Consider the following 19020-nt stretch of genomic DNA (forward strand, 5'->3'; position numbering starts at 1 on the left):
AAACTCTTGGAAGGTCTTTAGTTTGGGGATTTAAACACTAGGAACCATTAGGTTTTGCAGTGGCTGTCATTCCAAAACATAAATCATGCCAAATTTGTTTGAAATCTTGTCTTAGAAGGTTGTGTGTTTTGACAAACCTTGCAGCAAATTTGGTTCAGCTTTTGGATTTGTAATGAAACCTGAAACCAGGCATGCTGGCCTGCCTTGGGGTCTTCTCGGACAAGTTTCAAGCAGCCTTGGTGCAATGCCTCCCCTAATCTCATCCTGGCAAGGGACATTATTGTGTTGGGCTGCTCTGGGAGTTTGGGGTGGACTTTGCAAACATTGCATGCAATTATGGAAAAGGGCTGAGGAGGACTGTGATTTGGGGCATTTCCATGCTTGGGTATTCTTAAGAGTGTAAATTGCAGAATTAGCAATACCTTATCCCCTGTTGGCTAGTGACTTGAAGCTACCCCAAGCCATGATTGGGGCAGAAAGTTAATTAATCTGCTTATTAAAAAGAAGAAATGTCTCATTTGCATGCATTTACATTCAGGTCTTGCATGCATCATGCTTTTTGGTGGTCTGCTTTCTTTCCTTAATACCACTGACCTAGCTAGGTATTAACTGGGTATGTTTCCATTTTCTGTGCCTGGGCTTTGTTTAAGGGGTATATGTTTGGTTATCTTTGGTTCCAGCAGAATTTGATTGTCATATAGATCATTTAACTTTCTACAGAGATTATTTTCCTTCCCATGGGCTGTTTTCTTCCAGCTATCATATAACACAGCTGGGAAAAGATTTATATACTTGACCAATCTTGGAAAATAAAGACCTGTCTCCATCAGAGTTGGACATGTTATTGGGGGATGAGCCATTCAATTGTCTGCGATTTCCTTCTCAACTGAATTTTTCCATTTTCATGGAAGTTTTCTCCTTCTTGCTTTTTGTATCCTATTGGGAGGTCTGCTTTGGAGTTTTGTTTTTTTCTCCTGGGAAGAAAAGCCCGTGGCTCCATGGATGTATGTTAAGCATTCCACATTCCCAATGATTGTTTTTACCTGAAAATGCTTAGATAACCTGACTCCAGGCCCCCTTCATTAAACTAGCTTGAAGGAAGCCTTGTGAGAAGGGGGAGGGGGCTGAGAAGAGGAGTGATGGAAGGGGTGGGGGTGAGGAGGGGGTGAAAAGCAAAGACTGTGACAAGCTCTTGAAACCACAGCAAGTGAAACCAAAACTACAGAGGGAGATTAGTGCAGAGGGAAACCTTTGCATGTGAGTGAATCACCAGCTCCAATGTGGGAGACCAAGGAGCCTGTGTTTCTGCATTTTGTAGTAATCACTTTTCTGATACATTACAACAGTGTGGCTGTCAGGGGTGAGTGGCTCAGGCAGCCTGTTAAACCACCTATATGTTAACAAGCTTAGCAATCAGGTTGTGAATGGTCTTGGCTGGAAGAAAAAAATTAAAACCAAACCTTAGACCTCTGTCAGACTGTGAGGAGAATTATATTTTTGAACTAGTCTACAGTGCGGACAGGAAATGACCTCTCCACAAACTGCTTCTTTAAAAACAAGCAGTGGTGCCTAAAGCTATCCAGCTTCTCTCTCTCTCTCTCTCTCTCTCTCTCTCTCTCTCTCTCTCTCTCTCTCTCTCTCTCTCTTCCTCCCTCGCTCCCTCCTGTCTGAGCTCCTGCTCTCTCCCTCTCCCTCCTCTCCCGTGCTCTCTCCCTCCCTCCTCCCTCCCTCTCGCCCTCCTCCTCCCAGCTCTCCTCTCCTCTCTTGCTATAGAGGGCTCCAAGAGCAGTTCCCAGCCAGTGTGTTCAGCCTGCCTGCCTGCCTTCCTCTGTGTGTGTGTGAGCGCGTGTGCGTGCGTCTACTTTGTACTGTGAAGAACACAGCCCATGTGCTCTGCATGGACGTTACTGATACTCTGTTTAGCTTGATTTTCGACAAGCAGGCAAGATGTCCAGCACGCCACATGACCCCTTCTATTCTTCTCCTTTCGGCCCATTTTATAGGAGACATACACCATACATGGTACAGCCAGAGTACCGAATCTATGAGATGAACAAGAGACTGCAGTCTCGCACAGAGGTAAGTACTTCAACCTTGGGTGTGTGTTTGTGTATGTTTTTTGTTTTTTAAGCTGTTCGTGGGCTTTTCCTAGGCTTGCTGGCTGAATTCTGAGGGAAGTGTCCCACTAGATACTACCACGTATGTGGAAATGAGCGCCAGGATGAATCCACTAGTTTGAACGCTGGGTTTCCAGGCATAGCAACTCTTGGAGCTGGCGACAGTTTCTGCTGGAATCTAGAAATAGACAGCCCAGCACTTGACTTGCGTGCCGGGTCTCCAGAAACGCTGCTCTGCCAGAACTCCAGGGTTTGCACGCTCAGAGTCAGTCCCCTTAGTGTATCTTGAGGTATAATTCCAAACAATCTTGTGATCATTTGCATCTGGCAAAATAATTTTTTAAGAAATCTCAGATGAAGTCTGCTTTGACCTGCATTTGCTTTTCAAAGTCATCAAAATCGAGGTGAAGGGGGCAAAAGAGTAACCCCGCATACTTTTCCGAACTAGCCCCGGAGGGACACATGTTTGTAGATTTCCCTGTTAAATTCAGAAACCAGTTGCTTGGGGGTAAGTAGGTTCTTGACTTTCTCCTTTCGCAATGGGAGTGTCTCCTACGGGCTCTACCTTCCCCAGGAGCTGGCTCAGCAGACAAGCCGGCTGGAGTTTTTGCATATTTGTGATTTTGTGCCCTCAGCCTCCTGGGCCAGCTACTCTGGGAGCAGAGAGGAGAATAGGACTTTCAGAACTTTGTAAATGCAAAACTCCAGGCTGCCTCCTGCAATTTAAATATTTAATGCCAGTTGACTTTTCTCTATGCTGCTGCTGCTGCTGCTGCTGGGCAGTCCCTTTGCCTGGAAGTTGGGGCTTTGTGTTGAAGTGTTGCGAGAAGGAGTTTGTTAAAGGTGCACCAAAGTCACTTTAGGGAGTAGAAATCGCCGAAATTCAGTCTTCTCTGTAAGAGTACAATACCCAGAGGGTGGATGGCCAAGAGCTTTTAGGGAATAGCTTTGGTGGAATTTTAGATTGAAGATTGCCACTCAACTCTGGAAAGGAACTCAACTAAGGTTGTATGATAAAATAAAACACACTTGCTTGAATTGTCAACGGAACTGTGGAGAATTCATAAGGTTGAGTGTATTAATACAGTTAACAAGATGTGACCTGCTTTCTGATTGGCTAGCTGCTGGACAAGGGCTGATTTTTTTTTTTTAACCTGGGTTGTCTTTATTACTGCTATTTTCTTTATATGCTAATAGCACCATAGATGTTAAATATAACTGATGATATTGTTGCTCTCCCTCTATAGAAGTAGCTTTACAGAAGTGTAAACTCTGTTTTGCTTTGAGTGGTAAGCTGTTGGCAGTAAATGATACTTGTGGTGTGTGTATGTGTGTGTATTATAGTTTGGACATTTCATTTAGACCTTTGCATCTGTGTGTGTTGGGATCTTAAATTGTTGCGTAAACTATTGGTTGTCATAGCCTGCTTTCAGAATTAGGAGGATAGAAAATGTCTTAAAATTCAGACACACACGAAATGCAATATGAATTTGGGGTAAATGTCTTAAAAATGTAATTAGCTTGAGAGAGAGAGAGAGAGAGAGAGAGAGAGAGAGAGAGAGAGAGAGAGAGACCGACCAGAGCTCAGTTCTTGAACAGCAACAAGATCTAAAAATAACCCGCATTCACTTTACATTTTAGAAAGTTTTTGAGGAGTTGTGGAAAGGTTTTTCTCCCATCCTCCTGGGTTAGGAGAGCAGGCAGGTCTCTCTGTGTCCCCTTGTGCCCCTTAATTATAACTTGGCCAGTGTTGAGATGGGAGATTTATCTGGGAGACTTCTCCATCCTGGCCTCATAAAAATCTGCAGGATGCAACAAGCTCCCCACTTTTGTTTCACATTTGAGAGAAAAACCTTTGAAAAGAACCCCATTCATGTTATGTTTCTTAAAAATGGCACATTATTAGGTAATGTTATTAGCTAAACTCAGGTACTCCTAACTTTGGGATTATGAGGTCTTTTCAAGATTTTCCTCTGAGTAGAAAAAAACTACTTCATAACTCAAGAACCTGGAGGGAAAGCTTAAAACTTTTTAAAATCTCTGTGACTGTGACAGAAAAGCACCATGAACTCTTTACTGGCGTGTTCTACAGCTAACCTCAACATTTCCCCCTTAATTAGATCATTTTTATAATTATTCAAATAATTGTCCCGACAGTTCTTTGCCAAGCAATAAATAATGTCATGAACTGAAGGCCATACATTTTTTCCCATTTCATATGAAAAAAGGAGAGAATCAAATAATTGCTTCTAAGATATTTAAATATTAACATTAAATATTGAATGTTGATCATGGTTTATAATTAGGAAATATTTATACAAAAAATAACTTTTCATGAAAAAGTTATATTGTGCCTTTACCAATGATGATTATTTACAAGAAAGTTGCTGAGCGGGAGGGAGGGATTGGTTGGGTATTAGACAATAATACCCAGCAAGAGTTACCAGTTTATTCACATACAAAATCAAAGAGATTGTTGAGCAATTACCTTTCGAATTTAACCAATGTATCCAACCATTTTGGGCAATAGGCACCCTTTTCTGGTTCCCTATCCTATATTACATAGTATCATTTCATTGACTTATAATACCACACACACATGCATATCTGGGTAATACTGTCAACTTCCATTCCTGTTTTAGCATAGACTTGGCTAGAAAAGAATTGTAGCAAATCACTTTATGATGAATACATTGTAATCGACTTTGTAGAAGTTTCCTAGAACCTTCCTTATGGAAAGGAAAGAAAGTAGTAAAGAACCCTGGTGTTTACCTACCCTCCTCCCATCACTGACCCTCAGGGCATTCTCTCCTGGGGATTTATGCATTTCTTCCAATTAAATCAAATCAAAGCTCTTCAGAAGCTGGGTAGTTTTAGTTTAAAGAGCATTAGATTGGGCGTTAATCCTGTTTCTAACTTGCTTCTGTAATTTACTAACTAGTTGGCCTAGATCTTAGTTCCTCATCTGGGAATTACCTGCAATGCCCCTTTAATTTAAAAATTCAGATTCCACAAAAATCCCAGGTTTGGTGTGAGAAAATATTGTGAACTAGAGAGCACACACACACAGGTTATTTCTTTGCTCATGGTATTTAGTTTAAAATAACAACTTGTACCAAAATAGTAGGCGAATAGTGGTGGAAATGTTGAAGGCAGAAACTCGCCAATCTTATTTAAAGCTAACCCTTGGAACAAGGAGTTTCTGGGACAAAGTAGGTACTCAATAAACATTTGTTAACTAGCCTATTGATGAGTGAATCAGTAGATGTAAGAGGAGAGACAGTTTGAGAACTACGCCATTGAAATTAACACCTTTCCTGAGAAACACAATTCTGATGCTGTTGGGGGGGTAAGTACCCCCTGAAGCTGCTTTGGGCTCCCCCTTCCCAACCCCCTGAAAGTGCTCACCCCCACATTCTCCACATTTATTTTCTCATGAAGTAATTCATATCCCTAATGTTTGTGACAAAAGAAAGCAAGGGTCTAAGAGAGATTAGAGGACCTCATCTCTTTTTAAGGAATATAGATGTGTTAAAGCAAACAAAAACAACAAAAACATGTTTTAAATGCTGTTGGCTGTTCTGGGAAATACAATTTCTTTGCAACATTAGAATCTCAGTGGAATTTCATAAAGAAATGTGTGGGTGTTTCCCCCCGTTTTAAATGAAATTAGGAGAAACTCTTTGAGATTTGCGTCACTGTTGGTCACTGTAATTCCTAGGCAGTGGGAGGGGGGTTTATTTTCCGTTGTGTGTGTTGCCATGAATTGACTTGATGTCTTCCAAAATTCATGTATTTGAATGGTCTTGTTGTCCCAAATGTACTTTGGAAGAACACAGCTACACAATTATATAATTTAACATTGCACACCGAGTGTAGTCAGATAGGATATAGAATATATATTCTAAAGACTTCAGAATTTGTTTTGTAAAAAGCTTCAAAAATAACAAAAACTATTTTTATTTTCCATTTCCGGAGGCCTGTGCTATAAGATGAAAATATAGGGAAAATGTGAGATACACAGTGCCCTTCATTTTAGTGAGGAGATTTAACTAATGTTGGATTGTTACAGAAATTAGGAAACTTTATCAAGTAAAGTTATAACAATCCTTGTTATTGTAGATAACTTTCCTATAACTTGTTTCTTCATTCAGTGACCAAAAATGTCTCCATTTTAATGAAGATATTTTGAAGTCAATTTTTTTCACGTTGGCAGTGCTTTCACTTTAATAAAATACCACAAACATCAGGGAAGGGTGGGCTCCATTATGCATTTCTTCTGTTTTGAGATTCTTTTTTTTTCCTTTATCACTATTACACATCCCACTCCAAAAGAGAAAACTGATTACAATGGGCAGCTGCACACAAGGATTTTATTAGAATTACAGTTTTCAGTTTTACAGGATTTAACATGAACATTAAAAATGTTTGAAGACCTTGAAATTTAAATCTGCTGCTTCTCACCCCTTCTCAGCTCAACTCTCAAACTCCCTGGGGAGGGTATGGGGGGGTTGTGTGGGGGGGTTCTCAGTCTTTTCTTTCAACTACATTTTTATATACTTCAGTCACAGGGTTTCAAGTTGTAACATCATGTTTATTCATGGCATAGCTCAGTATCATTGATGTTCAGATGGAGTCTAGTTAAAATGAGATTAGGTATTTTGGATAGGTGGGAAAAAAAAGAAAAATGCATTGTGATAACTTGGAATTTTTTTTTTTCCTAGAAATTTAGAAAGAAAAATGTTGCTGTTACTCTGAGGCGTATGAATGATTTTCAGTGTTAAACACAGAACTTTCCAAGTTTTTTGTAGAGGGTTGGTGTGGAGTGGGGGAGGGGGGAATTGGTAGTGGTAAGGAAAGCTATTTTGAAAATGTTAAATGAAACCAAAAGTGCAGTTTTAAAAATGAGAACTTCCAAACTCTCGTATTTTTCAAGATCTCTGCATGGCCTCAGAAAACAAATTGCAGGAATCTTGTACCCATTTTATTTTCCTGAGGTCTTTTTTTTCTTTTTCCATTTTCTTACTATGGGAACTGTTTTTAATTAAAAATTGCTGCAAACTAACTATTCGTAGGAGGCCATGAAGAAAAAAAAAAATCTCTCAGCTCACATTCAACACAGATTCCTATCTGCCTAAAATCAATGCACATTTAAATTTCTCCCTTTTTGGTGTGTAAATTATGATATAGGATATAAAACAGTATGCATTTTTTATGCATTTAGCTTTTTGTTTGGGTTTCAGAAAGAAATTAATTTAAATTGTATGGCGAACAGGGCTATAAATCTCCTTTTATTACATTTGTCCACATTAACTCATTTTTCACAAGGAACACAGAATATCCCCTTTCTGAACAAGCAAACAAAACATTAAACAAACAACCTCAAACATTCAACTTTATACATCATCAAAAACAGGATTCGTAACCATTATTTGGATTTGGTTGGTGGGTCTCAAAATATAATTGATCTGGGAAAACAATCTCTGTCAGACAACAGAGCTTTAAAAAATATTCTGATGTACATATTACATGTACCTTTGTTATTTCTATCCAAGATACTGTTGCTCTCTTCTTTCTCTCTCCTCCCTCCTCCCCATCCCTGTCCCCTCCCTCCTTCCCACCTTCCTCCCTCTTTTTAAAAAAATCAATTTTGTCCTAAGTTTTCTTTTCTTTTTTTATTTAAATTCTAGCAGCATGCATCTGAACGTAGGCAATTATGAACATTTAAAACCACATTCAGTCATTTCAAGAATTCCCATACTTCAGGCAATGACAATACCAGAGTCTGGAAATATCGAGATGATTAAGACATTTTCTGTCATCTAGAAGCTTACAATTTGCTAATGAAGGGAGCCATACAAACCCGTGCTTACAATAGGTGCTATGATAGATTAATATGAAGTGTAGTGTGGGTGTGTACGTGTATTGAAAGGTATCCACATTTCTGAAAGGTAGTCATGGTAATAAAAACTGGCATCTATGGAGTGTTTTCCTTCTGTTGGGTCATGGTGCTGAGTGCTTTCTTTAGGTCAGCTTATGTAACCCTCATAATCACCTCATGACGTAGGTACTACTAACATCCGCATTTTACTGATGAAGCAACAGAGGGTTAATTGTCCAGGGTCGGACAGGTGGTAGTTTAGTTTTAGAGGTTGTGCTGTTACGTACTCTGCTAAAGTACCTCTCTCAGAAAAGAAATAATAGTTAGGATTCTAGTTTCACCTGTGGAAATTTATCAGGCGAATATATTCATTGTTTCCTAGGACAGGTTGACTTTGGCAATAGCTGGAATGTTGACCCCATCCACCTAACTTGGTTTGACTATTTGTCTCTCAAATGCCTAATTTGAAAAGGAGCCGTGTGAAATTCCAAAGGATGGAGCCAGAGATGGAACATATACCCTGGTTATTGAAAACGAGAACCGAAATCACCTGCCCTATTGAATACGGAATACATTCAGTGTTCCTTGAAGTGGCCTTATCTGAAGAGTCACTGGAATTGTGGTGGAATATTTTGCATAGTCATCTAAAAGTTTAATTATGTTACTTAAAAATACTTAGTGTTCCATCCAGCGCTTGACTCTTCTCAGGTGTGCTCTATGGAAGATGGTCTTTTAATCATTTAAAACAGTAATAGGATAGGTATAAAAGCTATTTCATTTTTGGTGGTGCCACCTTCCCTCCCCTTGGAAATGTTAAGTATGAGATTAAATTAGAATTTGACATGGTGTTGGCTTCCTTAGCAGGTAATCAATTAGGAATCTTAGAGAAAATAAAGGCATGGAGGGAAGAGAACATCCAGCCTGTTTTGGCTTCCCACTCTCCTAGTTTGATCCTCTCGTAAGAGGCAGTCTCTCCACATTGTGTAGCTCTGCATTTCTTTGTGGGCAGTGATGTTTCCTTTCCGCCCTTGCAGCTTACTTTAGCTACCTGCGAGGACATTGTCTGTATAGTACATGCCTGCCAATGATTGGAGATAAGATGGACGGACCTCCTCATGTGACTCACCTGCATGCATTCTGGTTCTCCTTTAACAGATGAGGAAATTGAGGCTCAGAGAGACGAGGACTTGTTGCGAGCACCTGAAAGGGCAGTCACCACATTTCAGTCTCTTCCTGAAAGTCAAGGGGACATTTACCCTTTGGCAGGGTCCTATGTCCCTGTGTGGTACTTGTCACGCGAGTGGGGAACAAAGTCCCAGCACAGGTTCAGATAGAGTGAGGAACACAGCTTTATTTGGGAGCCAATGTCCCTCCAAAGGCCAATGTTCTGGTAAGCACAGTAGGTTATACAGAATAGAATAGAATTTAATAAAGAACCAAGTCCCAGAGTCAACCGAGGTGGAGAAGGTCCCTGGTCCAGGAGAGACAACTGGGCCCACGACGGGCCTGAGACGAGCTGGTCTTGCAAGGAAGAACTTCAGAGAGTCCCGGAGTATGGCAGCTTGCCCCTCGCGGAGGGTCTTAGCCGGGGCGCCCAGTCAGACCATTCATGGCATTGCTCTGGAGTTCTGCTTTTATCCTCTTTTCCTTGGACTTGTTTACTTCTTAGGTGATAACCACAAATTGTTTTGGTGAACGTGTTTATCACTCAATTTTGTTATGCTCAGTTTCACACAAAAACATGTTTTTCACTTCACTCTTACCAGTCTCACACATGTGCGGCCATATTCCTAGCTCTCATCCCTACTAGTAAATAACTTGTTTTGCAAACCTCAATCCAACATATGTAATATATTTTATATGTTCCACATAGGACTGAGTCCGTGCGTGGACATCCCCAGGGGCTGGAACTTCTAACTCCAGCATTCAGTGTTCTCTCCCAAAGCTTGCTGGTGAGGGCTACCCACGCCGCCGTGTTGAAGGCTCTGCCGGCTGCACCCTGCCCTCACTTCACTACCACTCTGACCAGCCTAATTTGAAGTTTTAGTTTCCCAATTAAAACAGGGCTTAGAATTAAAGATTTAGCAGACTCTTCTGAAGAGGGACCTGCCCCGTTGTGGTGGTGTCACAAGCCCCCATCCTCTCTTTTCAGGGTTAGGATGGCTTCCTAACTTTGCTCCCTCTTTCTACCATGTTCCCCACAAGTAGCCAAGGTGGTATTTTTGGAGCATAAAGTGTATTGTGTCACTCTCTAGCTTCCCCTTCCTCCTAGAATAAGCTCCAAACTCTTTACCTTGAAGGCTCTGTTTCTCCTGATGGCCCAGTCTTATCCCCTATTGTATTTTCACCAGACTCCAGCTTCTTTTAGATCCATGAACTTGCCAAGCTCATTCACATCTCAACACCTTTGCCCTCAGTGGTAGAATTCCTCCGTAATAAACCATAAAAGAGTCCTAATTTGAATTAGAATTGGCATGGTGTTGGCTTCATTTTCAGGTAATCAATTAAATATCTCAAAGAAAATACCAGCAATGAAGGATGAGTCCCAGCACTTAGTAGGTCCTCTAGTGATCAACTTAAATTTCTCCTTATGGAGAGCCAGCCCTTCCCTGATCACCTCAGTTAACATTACTCCTACCTGGTAATTTCCTTCATAAAGTTACATTTTCTTGCTTGTAGTTATTTCTTTTTTAAATTTTTATTATTTTTTACTGTTTTTTTTTTTTTCCCAATTTATTTCTTGTGTCTGCGTGTCCACCATTGAACCCAAAACACATGAGGACAGGGACCTCTTTTGTCTTGTTTACGTTACCTCCCCAGTGCCCCATAGCACAGAGCTGATACGCAAAGCATACCTCTTGCATAAAGCAAAGTAAGTTGTACTGGCAGTGTTCAGACTGACCATGCACTTGCCTTGAATCTTACCATCACCTACAGTTACGGTTGGAAAAGAATCTGTGCGTCTCATAGCCAGGTGAGAATTCACTGATAGAGTGCTCAACCAGACCTGCCAGGAAGAGAAGCCTGAGAAAGAGAGTTTCTTCTGCGAAGGAAGTGCTGACCTGAGAATTTTGCCCTCTGGGTGTTGTGAATCTCCTGACTTCTGATTACAAATATTTGTACTTATTCTTGTGGTTTTTTTTTCTGTTTTGATATTTCCACCACTCCTCCCTCGTTGCATCTATCTACCTGGGGGCCCACAGCCGCGCATTATGATATGAATCATTCTAATACCTTACATTTCCTGGAGCACTTTGCATTTTAGGAAAGTGCTTTCAGGACCATTAATTAGCTTATTTCAAGTGATTTGCACAACAGAAAATATGGGATGTTACATTAGTATACGTTACATTAATATATGATGTTGTGGTGTATAATAACTTTCAGTTTGCTAGTTGTATGGTGATGGCCTATGTGTGTGAAGGAGAGAGGAAGGGAGGAAGAAAGAGGGAGGGAGGGAGGGAGAGAGAAGGAGAGAGGGAGAGAAAGAGAGAGAGAGAGAGAGAGAGAGATGATTTCCCAATCAGACTGTATTTTTGTGCACTTCCTCGTTAGTGGCACACATAAAAAATATGCACATTTTTTTTCCCCCACTAGTATTTTTTTCTTTGGAGTGAAAAGAGTGACATGCCTGGAATGTAAAGATCTGAACCCAAGTATGACTTACAATAAGTCAAATTTGAATGCAAACCCTGGCTCTGCCTCTTGATTGCTGTGTGATCTTAGAGAAGTGTCTTAACTTTTCTGAGCCGTCATTTCCTTAGCTTAGTTGTAGGTTAGCAGTGAATGACTAACACATGTTAAGATGCCTGGTATGTAGTAAGTGCTCAGTCAATAGGAACTGTGATGCTGCCGCCAATGGTGATTGTGCTGCCCTTATTTTCTTTCTTATCAGCCAGTTGAGTAGTGTAAGTAATGCAAAACTTTGCTTGGTTTCCTAAAAGTGTCTTTAACAGTATTTTTACATGGCTTGCACTAGCATAGTCAATTTAACAAACAAAACTTGCAGTAGTATGTGGTAGGACCCGTGCATTTGGTGTTCTCATAACATGTGATAATGCCATCAGGGGTACAGGGGTTTTATATCGTAGTGATGACATAATAATTGTATACCTTCGTATGGCCATTATCATCCCCAAAATCCAAGTTATCATTATCTCTTAGACATACCTATGGTTAATTATTAAGAATTGACCAATATATGGGACACGTGAACCCCATTTGGGGAAAAGCTGTATTCAGGGCTTGCCCCATACAAGAACCCAGTGGAGACCACAGAACATTGAAATGTTCCCCTTCACCAGCGCCTTTGCAGGACCATCTAAATGGGGACCCCACGGGAGGGCTTGAGAGCACACAACTGCTGGCCTTGATTGGCCTTTTTGTCTAAAGAGGCTCCCCTGTCAATATGCAGCCTGGGACAGACTTCGCCAAGAGAGCTGTGTCAGCACTGGTCTGAAGACGGAAGCACCACCTGCGTGTCTGAACTGACAACAGCCCTGCCAATTGATCCACTGTGACACCTTGTGACTTACTCTTTAACACAGTGAAAATACACACAGGTGGGGCTGGTCATGTGCTGAATGGCACCTGTGTGATATCTTACTGGCCAGAGGGCTCAGGTGGATGGATGATAAAGCTACCTGCCTCTGCATGTCTTATAGATGCAACTGGGCGTTACAATGTGCTGATTTGTTTCTCTATTTCAGGGTAGTCTTGATTTGTCATATTGAATTCTTTAAATTACACACGCCTTCCTACACTTCATTTCATTGACCGGGTCACTTGTGATGTTTATTTAGAGTTCTACATTAATAATATTTTTTAGTCAAACTTTCTCGAGAAATACTCTACATAGCTCAAACATTAAATTGTGTGCGCACACATGCACACACATACGTATACATATGTATATGGTTTTTGTTTGTTTGTTTTTTGAGAGGTGGTGCTTATTAAATTTTGCTTCCTAGTATAGGTTATTTCTTAGGACTAATGGGGATTTTATCTTGAGACTGAAGATCAGTGTAGATTAAAACTAAAGCTAAACTAATAAACAAGACTGACCATTTGGCAGTGCACACAAAAGCTCTTCTTGTACTTTATAATTTCAGCCATGATTACCCTGCAGTTGGCTGAAATTTCCTGCTTGAAATTGAAATTAACCCGGTTGGTGCATATCACCTGCCTTTTGCAAGGTTCTGATGGAGAACATTTGATGGCGCCCACCACTCCCAAATTAGCTGAATCCTAGAATTTCATGGCTGGAATAGATAGGAGAGATCATTGAGCCCAAGTTCCTGCTTTTGGAAGTGAAGAAAGCAGACACAGGTGGGGCTTCCCTGGACCGCGCAGGGCTTCTGATATAGAAGTGGTCTCAGCTTTTCTAGGTCATAGCACTAGTTACCAAGGTCTTGACCAGGAACTGGCCAAAGTAAACACTCTTACCAACCACCAATTTGTACTTCAACATTTATGTTTCAAAGCCCTTTCTCCTTTTCCAGTTTTCCAATTGCCCTAAGATGATATCAGTTTTTAGTATCATGCTATCAATGTTGAAAAACACATCACTAAGCTTCGTTGTTTCAGGATTTAGGATTGCTTCCTTGCCAATATATTTAACATAAAGTTGCATATGCTTAAATATGTGTCTACTTGTTCTGATTTTAAAAACATGATACATTATCAATATGGAGTATTTGTAAAATACAATATGAAAACGGTAAATACAAATTGTCTTTATAATTCTACTAGGCAAAACATTGCTGTTATGTTAGTATATAAATGTAACACACACAAATATTTATTTTACATACGTGTTTACATGCTTAGGGACATACTGAGCACCCTTTGACCAGCTCTTTGAACTAAAATGAGTATTCCACCGTGTTCTCAAAGTATAGTTTTGAGTTGCCTGAATTATTTACAGATACGTTTGTGTTTTAAAAAAGAACACCATATAGATAGTTACACATGATTTGGCTCCTCTGTACCATGATTTGCACTCAGGGAAGTAGTATTCTTAGTTATCAGTCTTGTCCCCCGTAAGATGGATGGATGCTGGCAGTAAGGGGTTCGCTATGGTGACTGTTACAATTACCATTAGCATTTAATACTAGTCAGAAATCTTGCACCCAGGACTCTGTCTCCTTTTAAGAAAGATTTTCCATCTTACTTGAGGGCAGATCTATTTTTCCCCTTACTTTTCTTTTTCTTGTATTATTTCTGAGTCAAGAGGCAGCTTGCACACAACCTTGCACAAGCTCTGTAAATCAAAAGATTTTTGCACAATTCAGACTGGGAAGAGGGAGCTTGAATTACTTTGAAGAGTTAATGTTGATCTAGAACCAGGAGGGTGGGATGGAGCAAGTTAATTTATGGCACCATTTGAAGAACATGTCTTTAATTCAAGGAGACAAGTAACATCTCAAAAAGTGGGCTGTCATGGGTTGTATGCAATATTATCTTATCTTCCTCACTGGATAGAAGAGATCCTTGGGGTTAGGTACTATCTTATCCATGTTCATGTCCTTCATGACAATTGACATTCTCTGTGGCCAATAGCAGTCTTTTTAAAGGCACGCTTCCGAGAGGCAGCCATTTTGTAACTAGGTTCCGAGTTATCACTGTTTTTATATGGGTAGTGTGCATTTTATGAATAAGCCTCATACACAGATGCTTCTATTACAGTGTAGTCATGGTGTGTAATAAGACTATGCCCCTACCACAGCATTAGCACTAAATAATTAACTCCTGGAGTCATGTAGGCTTATTTGTCTCCTTACTATTTCTGTGAGCTTGGGTAAGTTAATTTACCCAACTCTGTGCCTTGGCTGCCCTCATGGGTAATGTGGGGATGATGATAGAATCTGTGTCTGTGGGTTTTTATGAGGATCGAGTGAGATAATTCTTATAAAGTGATTAGCATAGCCTACACCCTATTAAATGTCAATTACAACTTCTATGGCTTATTTGTTTAGTGGGCATTGAACGTCTACCATACGTAGAGGGCATTACTGATCTCGAGAGGAAGAGGGCAGCATCCCTGTTTGAACAAGCATAGTGAGAGCACAGTAACGATTTATAGGAAAGGTGGGTCTTGAGGGGTAAGTGGGAGTTTGCCAATTTGACAAGGGTGGTGGGAAGTGTGTTTTTGGCAGAAGGAACGGCACATGTAAAGAAACAGATTTGAAAGGCAATGCTCAGTAGGGGGAAGGGTGAAGATTTTGGCACGGCTGGGGCTTAGGGTCGGGGGCGTATATATGGGGTACAAGTATATGTGCAGCGTGGGGTTGGTGAAGGTGGTAGGAGATGAACCGGGAGAGGAAGTGGGGACCAGGTGGTGAAGGCTTTGGTCTTTGTTCTTTAGAGACCGTTGAACTTTGGTGGGATGTGTACAAACAGGGCCCTGGCATGGTTACTGAATTGCTCTGTGCCTTGGTTTCCTCATCTGGAAAATGATACAATTGTAGTCCTTAACTCATAGGGTTATTTTAAGGAATTTAATGAGGTAAGGCCTTGAACACCCTTAGACCAGGCCCTGGTCCATACATATAGTAGTAAGGATCCAGTCAACATTCGCTTCTACTGTTGGGCAAAGGGTACTGAGAAAGGATTTTTTTTTTTTTCTTTTTAAATTATTTTATTTAGGGAGGGGAACAGGACTTTATTGGGGAACCGTGTGTACTTCCAGGACTTTTTCCAAGTCAAGTTGTTGTCCTTTCAATCTTAGTTGTGGAGGGTGCTATTCAGCTTCAAGTTGTCCTTTCAGTCTTAGTTGTGGAGGGCACAGCTCAGCTCCAGGTCCAGTTGCCGTTGTTAGTTGCAGGGGGCACAGCCCACCATCCCTTGCGGGACTTGAGGAATTGAACTGGCAACCTTGTGATTGAGAGCCCACTGGCCCATGTGGGAATTGAACCGGCAGCCTTTGGCATTAGGAGCACGGAGCTCCAACCACCTGAGCCACCGGGCCGGCCCTGATAAAGGTTGTTTTTGGTTTTGTTTTTTTGACCTGGGCAGTGAAACCATTTGATCTGCCTTGGAGCAAGATCACTCTGGTCACGTTGTGGCGGATAGATGGACTGGCTGTCTGTCTTTGGAGCATATTTGTCTGCTAAGAGGAAGGAATCAGTGGATGGGGAGATGCACAAAGGAAAAATTACACACACTTACTGGCTGACTGAGCTATTTTTAGCCTAGTGTGTCTGAAGCGAAGGATGGATTTTCATGGCATTTTTTTTTTTTTTTAAAGATGCAAAATTACTGTAAGCCAAGGTTATGCAAGTTGCCCGGGGACACTTTATTTGTGCACCAGTGAGGCCCACGGTGTGGTCCATGAAACTTCAGCAGTCATTTTGGAGGGTGGGTCCCCAGGGTCTCCAGCCCTGACTTTTCCGCCTACCTTGATAGAATTGGGAAACCAGAAGTGATGAACTGTGGCTTCTGGGAAAACTCCCTTAGCTGGAGGCCTCCCTGACACACGGACCCCAAGTAATGTGGCAGTGAGTCAAGTGAAAAGGCTGAGTGGGGAGAGAAGACCAGAGGGTTGAAATCCTGCCCTATCCAGGACCTGTAGCACGAGTCTCTGAGCCTCAGTTTCCATGGTGATAGAATGGGAACAGCAACATATCAACATCAGAGGGACATCTTGAACACCAAATGAGACCATAGAGGTCAATGGCCAAGACCAGTGGCGCTTCCCTCCTCTACGTGGCATTTCGTGTCACATCACAGGCGCAACAGACTTTGGTTCATTTTAGCACTGTGTTTCCTGAACTCTTCTCATATCTCCCTCCTTTCCTAAACTTGTGCCTGTGGCCTTGGATTAATATTTCCCTTTCCTGAGTCTATTTCCTCTCCTGATGGCTCTGGGTTAGACGAGATACGAACAAGCTTCTTTTGTGGGCCCCAGAGTCTCTGATTCCCATGAGGGGAACTGTTTGTTTCTGTTTTCAATCTACACATTCAAAACAAAATCAAGGCCAATCATGTGTTATTGACGAGCTCCATCGAGCCTCCTCGCGTTCTTTTTGTCCCACCTTCTTTGGTGAGGGGTCTTGCTGAGTCTCAGTGTCTTGCTTTTCCACACAAACTGGCTAGAACTGGAGAACCACACTTTGCCTCCAAACGCTGTGTGCAGCATTGTCTTACAGCCTGCACATGAAAAAAGGCCTGGGATTGTTTTTTCCTGGCATCCTAAAAGAACCTCAAAATGTAAATGCAGGATGTTCTAAAATTACAGAGTTCAATGGGTGCCCTGTACCGTCAGTTTTCTTTCTTTCTTTTTTTTTTTTTTTAGAAGGGTTAAAATTTATCTGAACTGAGACTAGAAAATAAGCTTAAGGTGTTAGGTTATTCTGAAAAGACTGTTAATGCCCGTTGGCTAAGTGCATTAAACTGCTTTGAAATGATCACTTGTGGGCACTATTTTTAAAACTGCTTGCTGGGATGGTGATTTAAACCTATTCTTTTCTAGACTCAAAACTTCGCATTTGTCTGTTAAAAAGAATACTGTATTTGAAACAAATAAACATTAAAATATGGTTTATTATATTTCCAGGCATTTGTCTGAAAGGAAAATATGTCAAGACATTTATAGTTAGAAACTGAAATCTCTGCCTTAATTCACTCCATTGTATTTCCAAGGAGCCCAACCATATATAATATTACCAGGTCTCCGGAATGCTCCTTGAAGGGACACCAGATACTCTTGATATAACAAGAGAATGGGGGAGGTGAGGAGAGAACGAACGGATGGGGAACGGTTTCCAGTCCTCATTCTGTATTTCCTGTGATTTAAAAAAAAAAATTTTTTTATGGAAGCAGGGAAAAAGGAGAGAAGAAAGAACTCTGCTGTTACTTTTATTATGGCTTTGATTTAAAAAACCATTTAAGAAGTAGTGTTTGCTGTGGAACCCTGTGGTGTGTATGGTGGGGTTGCATTGGCTCAATACTTACTGAGTTTTTTTCTTATGTGCTCAGTGATAGAGGGCTACAGGAAAGCCCTACCCTCAGGACGCTTATAGCCTCGTGGGGAAGACAGCCAGTTCCAGGCCTCCTTACGGCAAAGGGTGACAAGTGCCTCAATGGGGAAGATGGAAGGTACCCCAGCAGGAGCTGTGGTATTGACACACACAAATGCATGGGTGTACGCACGCGTGCACGCACACACACACATGCACACCATACTTACACTCTGCAAGTTGCTTGTTATGTCGTAAATGGTGACCCAGATATCCCCTGTATTTTTAATCTAGGGTGCTGCTAACTTTTTGATGATGCTGCATATCTAGTGCTCTTTAGAGAAATTAAGCTGCTTAAATAAATCCCAAAACAGGGAAATAAAGCCATGCAATATTAATACCCCAGTGATAGCTGCAACCAGGCAGGTCCCTTAACCTATTGTAATCTATACCTTGGGTGCAGGAGAAGGAAAAAAAGCTACTCCTCTAAGCCTATGTAAAAGCCAATATAGGGCAAAATAATCTTTTTTCTTTTCTTTCTTTTTTTTGGTAGGCTATTAGAAATTGTCTGAATATAGGGTAGAAAATTTCATGCTTACCTAAGAGCTGAGTGGTAATTTTTGTGGAACTTTCTGGTTGTTACTTAGTGAATCTTAAAAAAACGTCCTCCACTTACAACTATGGTGTATAGCTAGACAATACCGAGAGAAGTTTAGGAAGAAAACAGATCATGGAAAGCCTTGAATGGTTAGCAATCCATAAAACTGAAGTCAGGGGACTGGGTGAGAAAAAAAAATCAGAATCTCAAAAAGTGAAGAGTAGGGAAAATGACACTCACACTGTGCATTTACTGAGTGTTGGCTTCCTGCCAGTGTCATAGGTAAGTGCCTTACCTCATTGTCTCAATTCAGCCGCATACCAGTGTGCTAAGTAATAGTATTCTCCCCATTTTTCGGATGAGGAAACTGAGGCCGAGAGAGGCTTAGTCATTAGCCCAGGGTTTCACTGTATGCATGAGTTACCATGGCTCGAACGTGAGGGTGCCCAAGTCCAGAGCTGATTC

At 41.1% G+C, this 19020-nt stretch overlaps 1 protein-coding gene across 11 annotated transcripts in view; it reads left to right on the forward strand.

The window, feature by feature from the left end:
* The first annotated feature begins 1580 nt into the window (after positions 1-1580).
* Positions 1581-19020, forward strand: part of LDB2 (LIM domain binding 2) — a 353147-nt gene continuing 335707 nt past the window's right edge. For 9 of the 11 annotated variants that reach the window (XM_088792760.1, XM_088792738.1, XM_088792758.1 and 6 more), the window contains exon 1: positions 1788-2079. In XM_088792760.1, the coding sequence (XP_088648886.1) occupies positions 1948-2079 (132 nt within the window). In that variant the 5' untranslated portion in view covers positions 1788-1947. Of the gene's footprint in view, positions 2080-19020 lie in introns of all 11 variants that reach the window. The other 2 variants (XM_088792752.1, XM_088792730.1) reach the window with 2 other exon arrangements.

Source organism: Rhinolophus sinicus, chromosome 1 (assembly GCF_057876585.1).
Source record: "Rhinolophus sinicus isolate RSI-liver-muscle chromosome 1, RSI-T2T, whole genome shotgun sequence".
Lineage (NCBI taxonomy): Eukaryota > Metazoa > Chordata > Mammalia > Chiroptera > Rhinolophidae > Rhinolophus > Rhinolophus sinicus.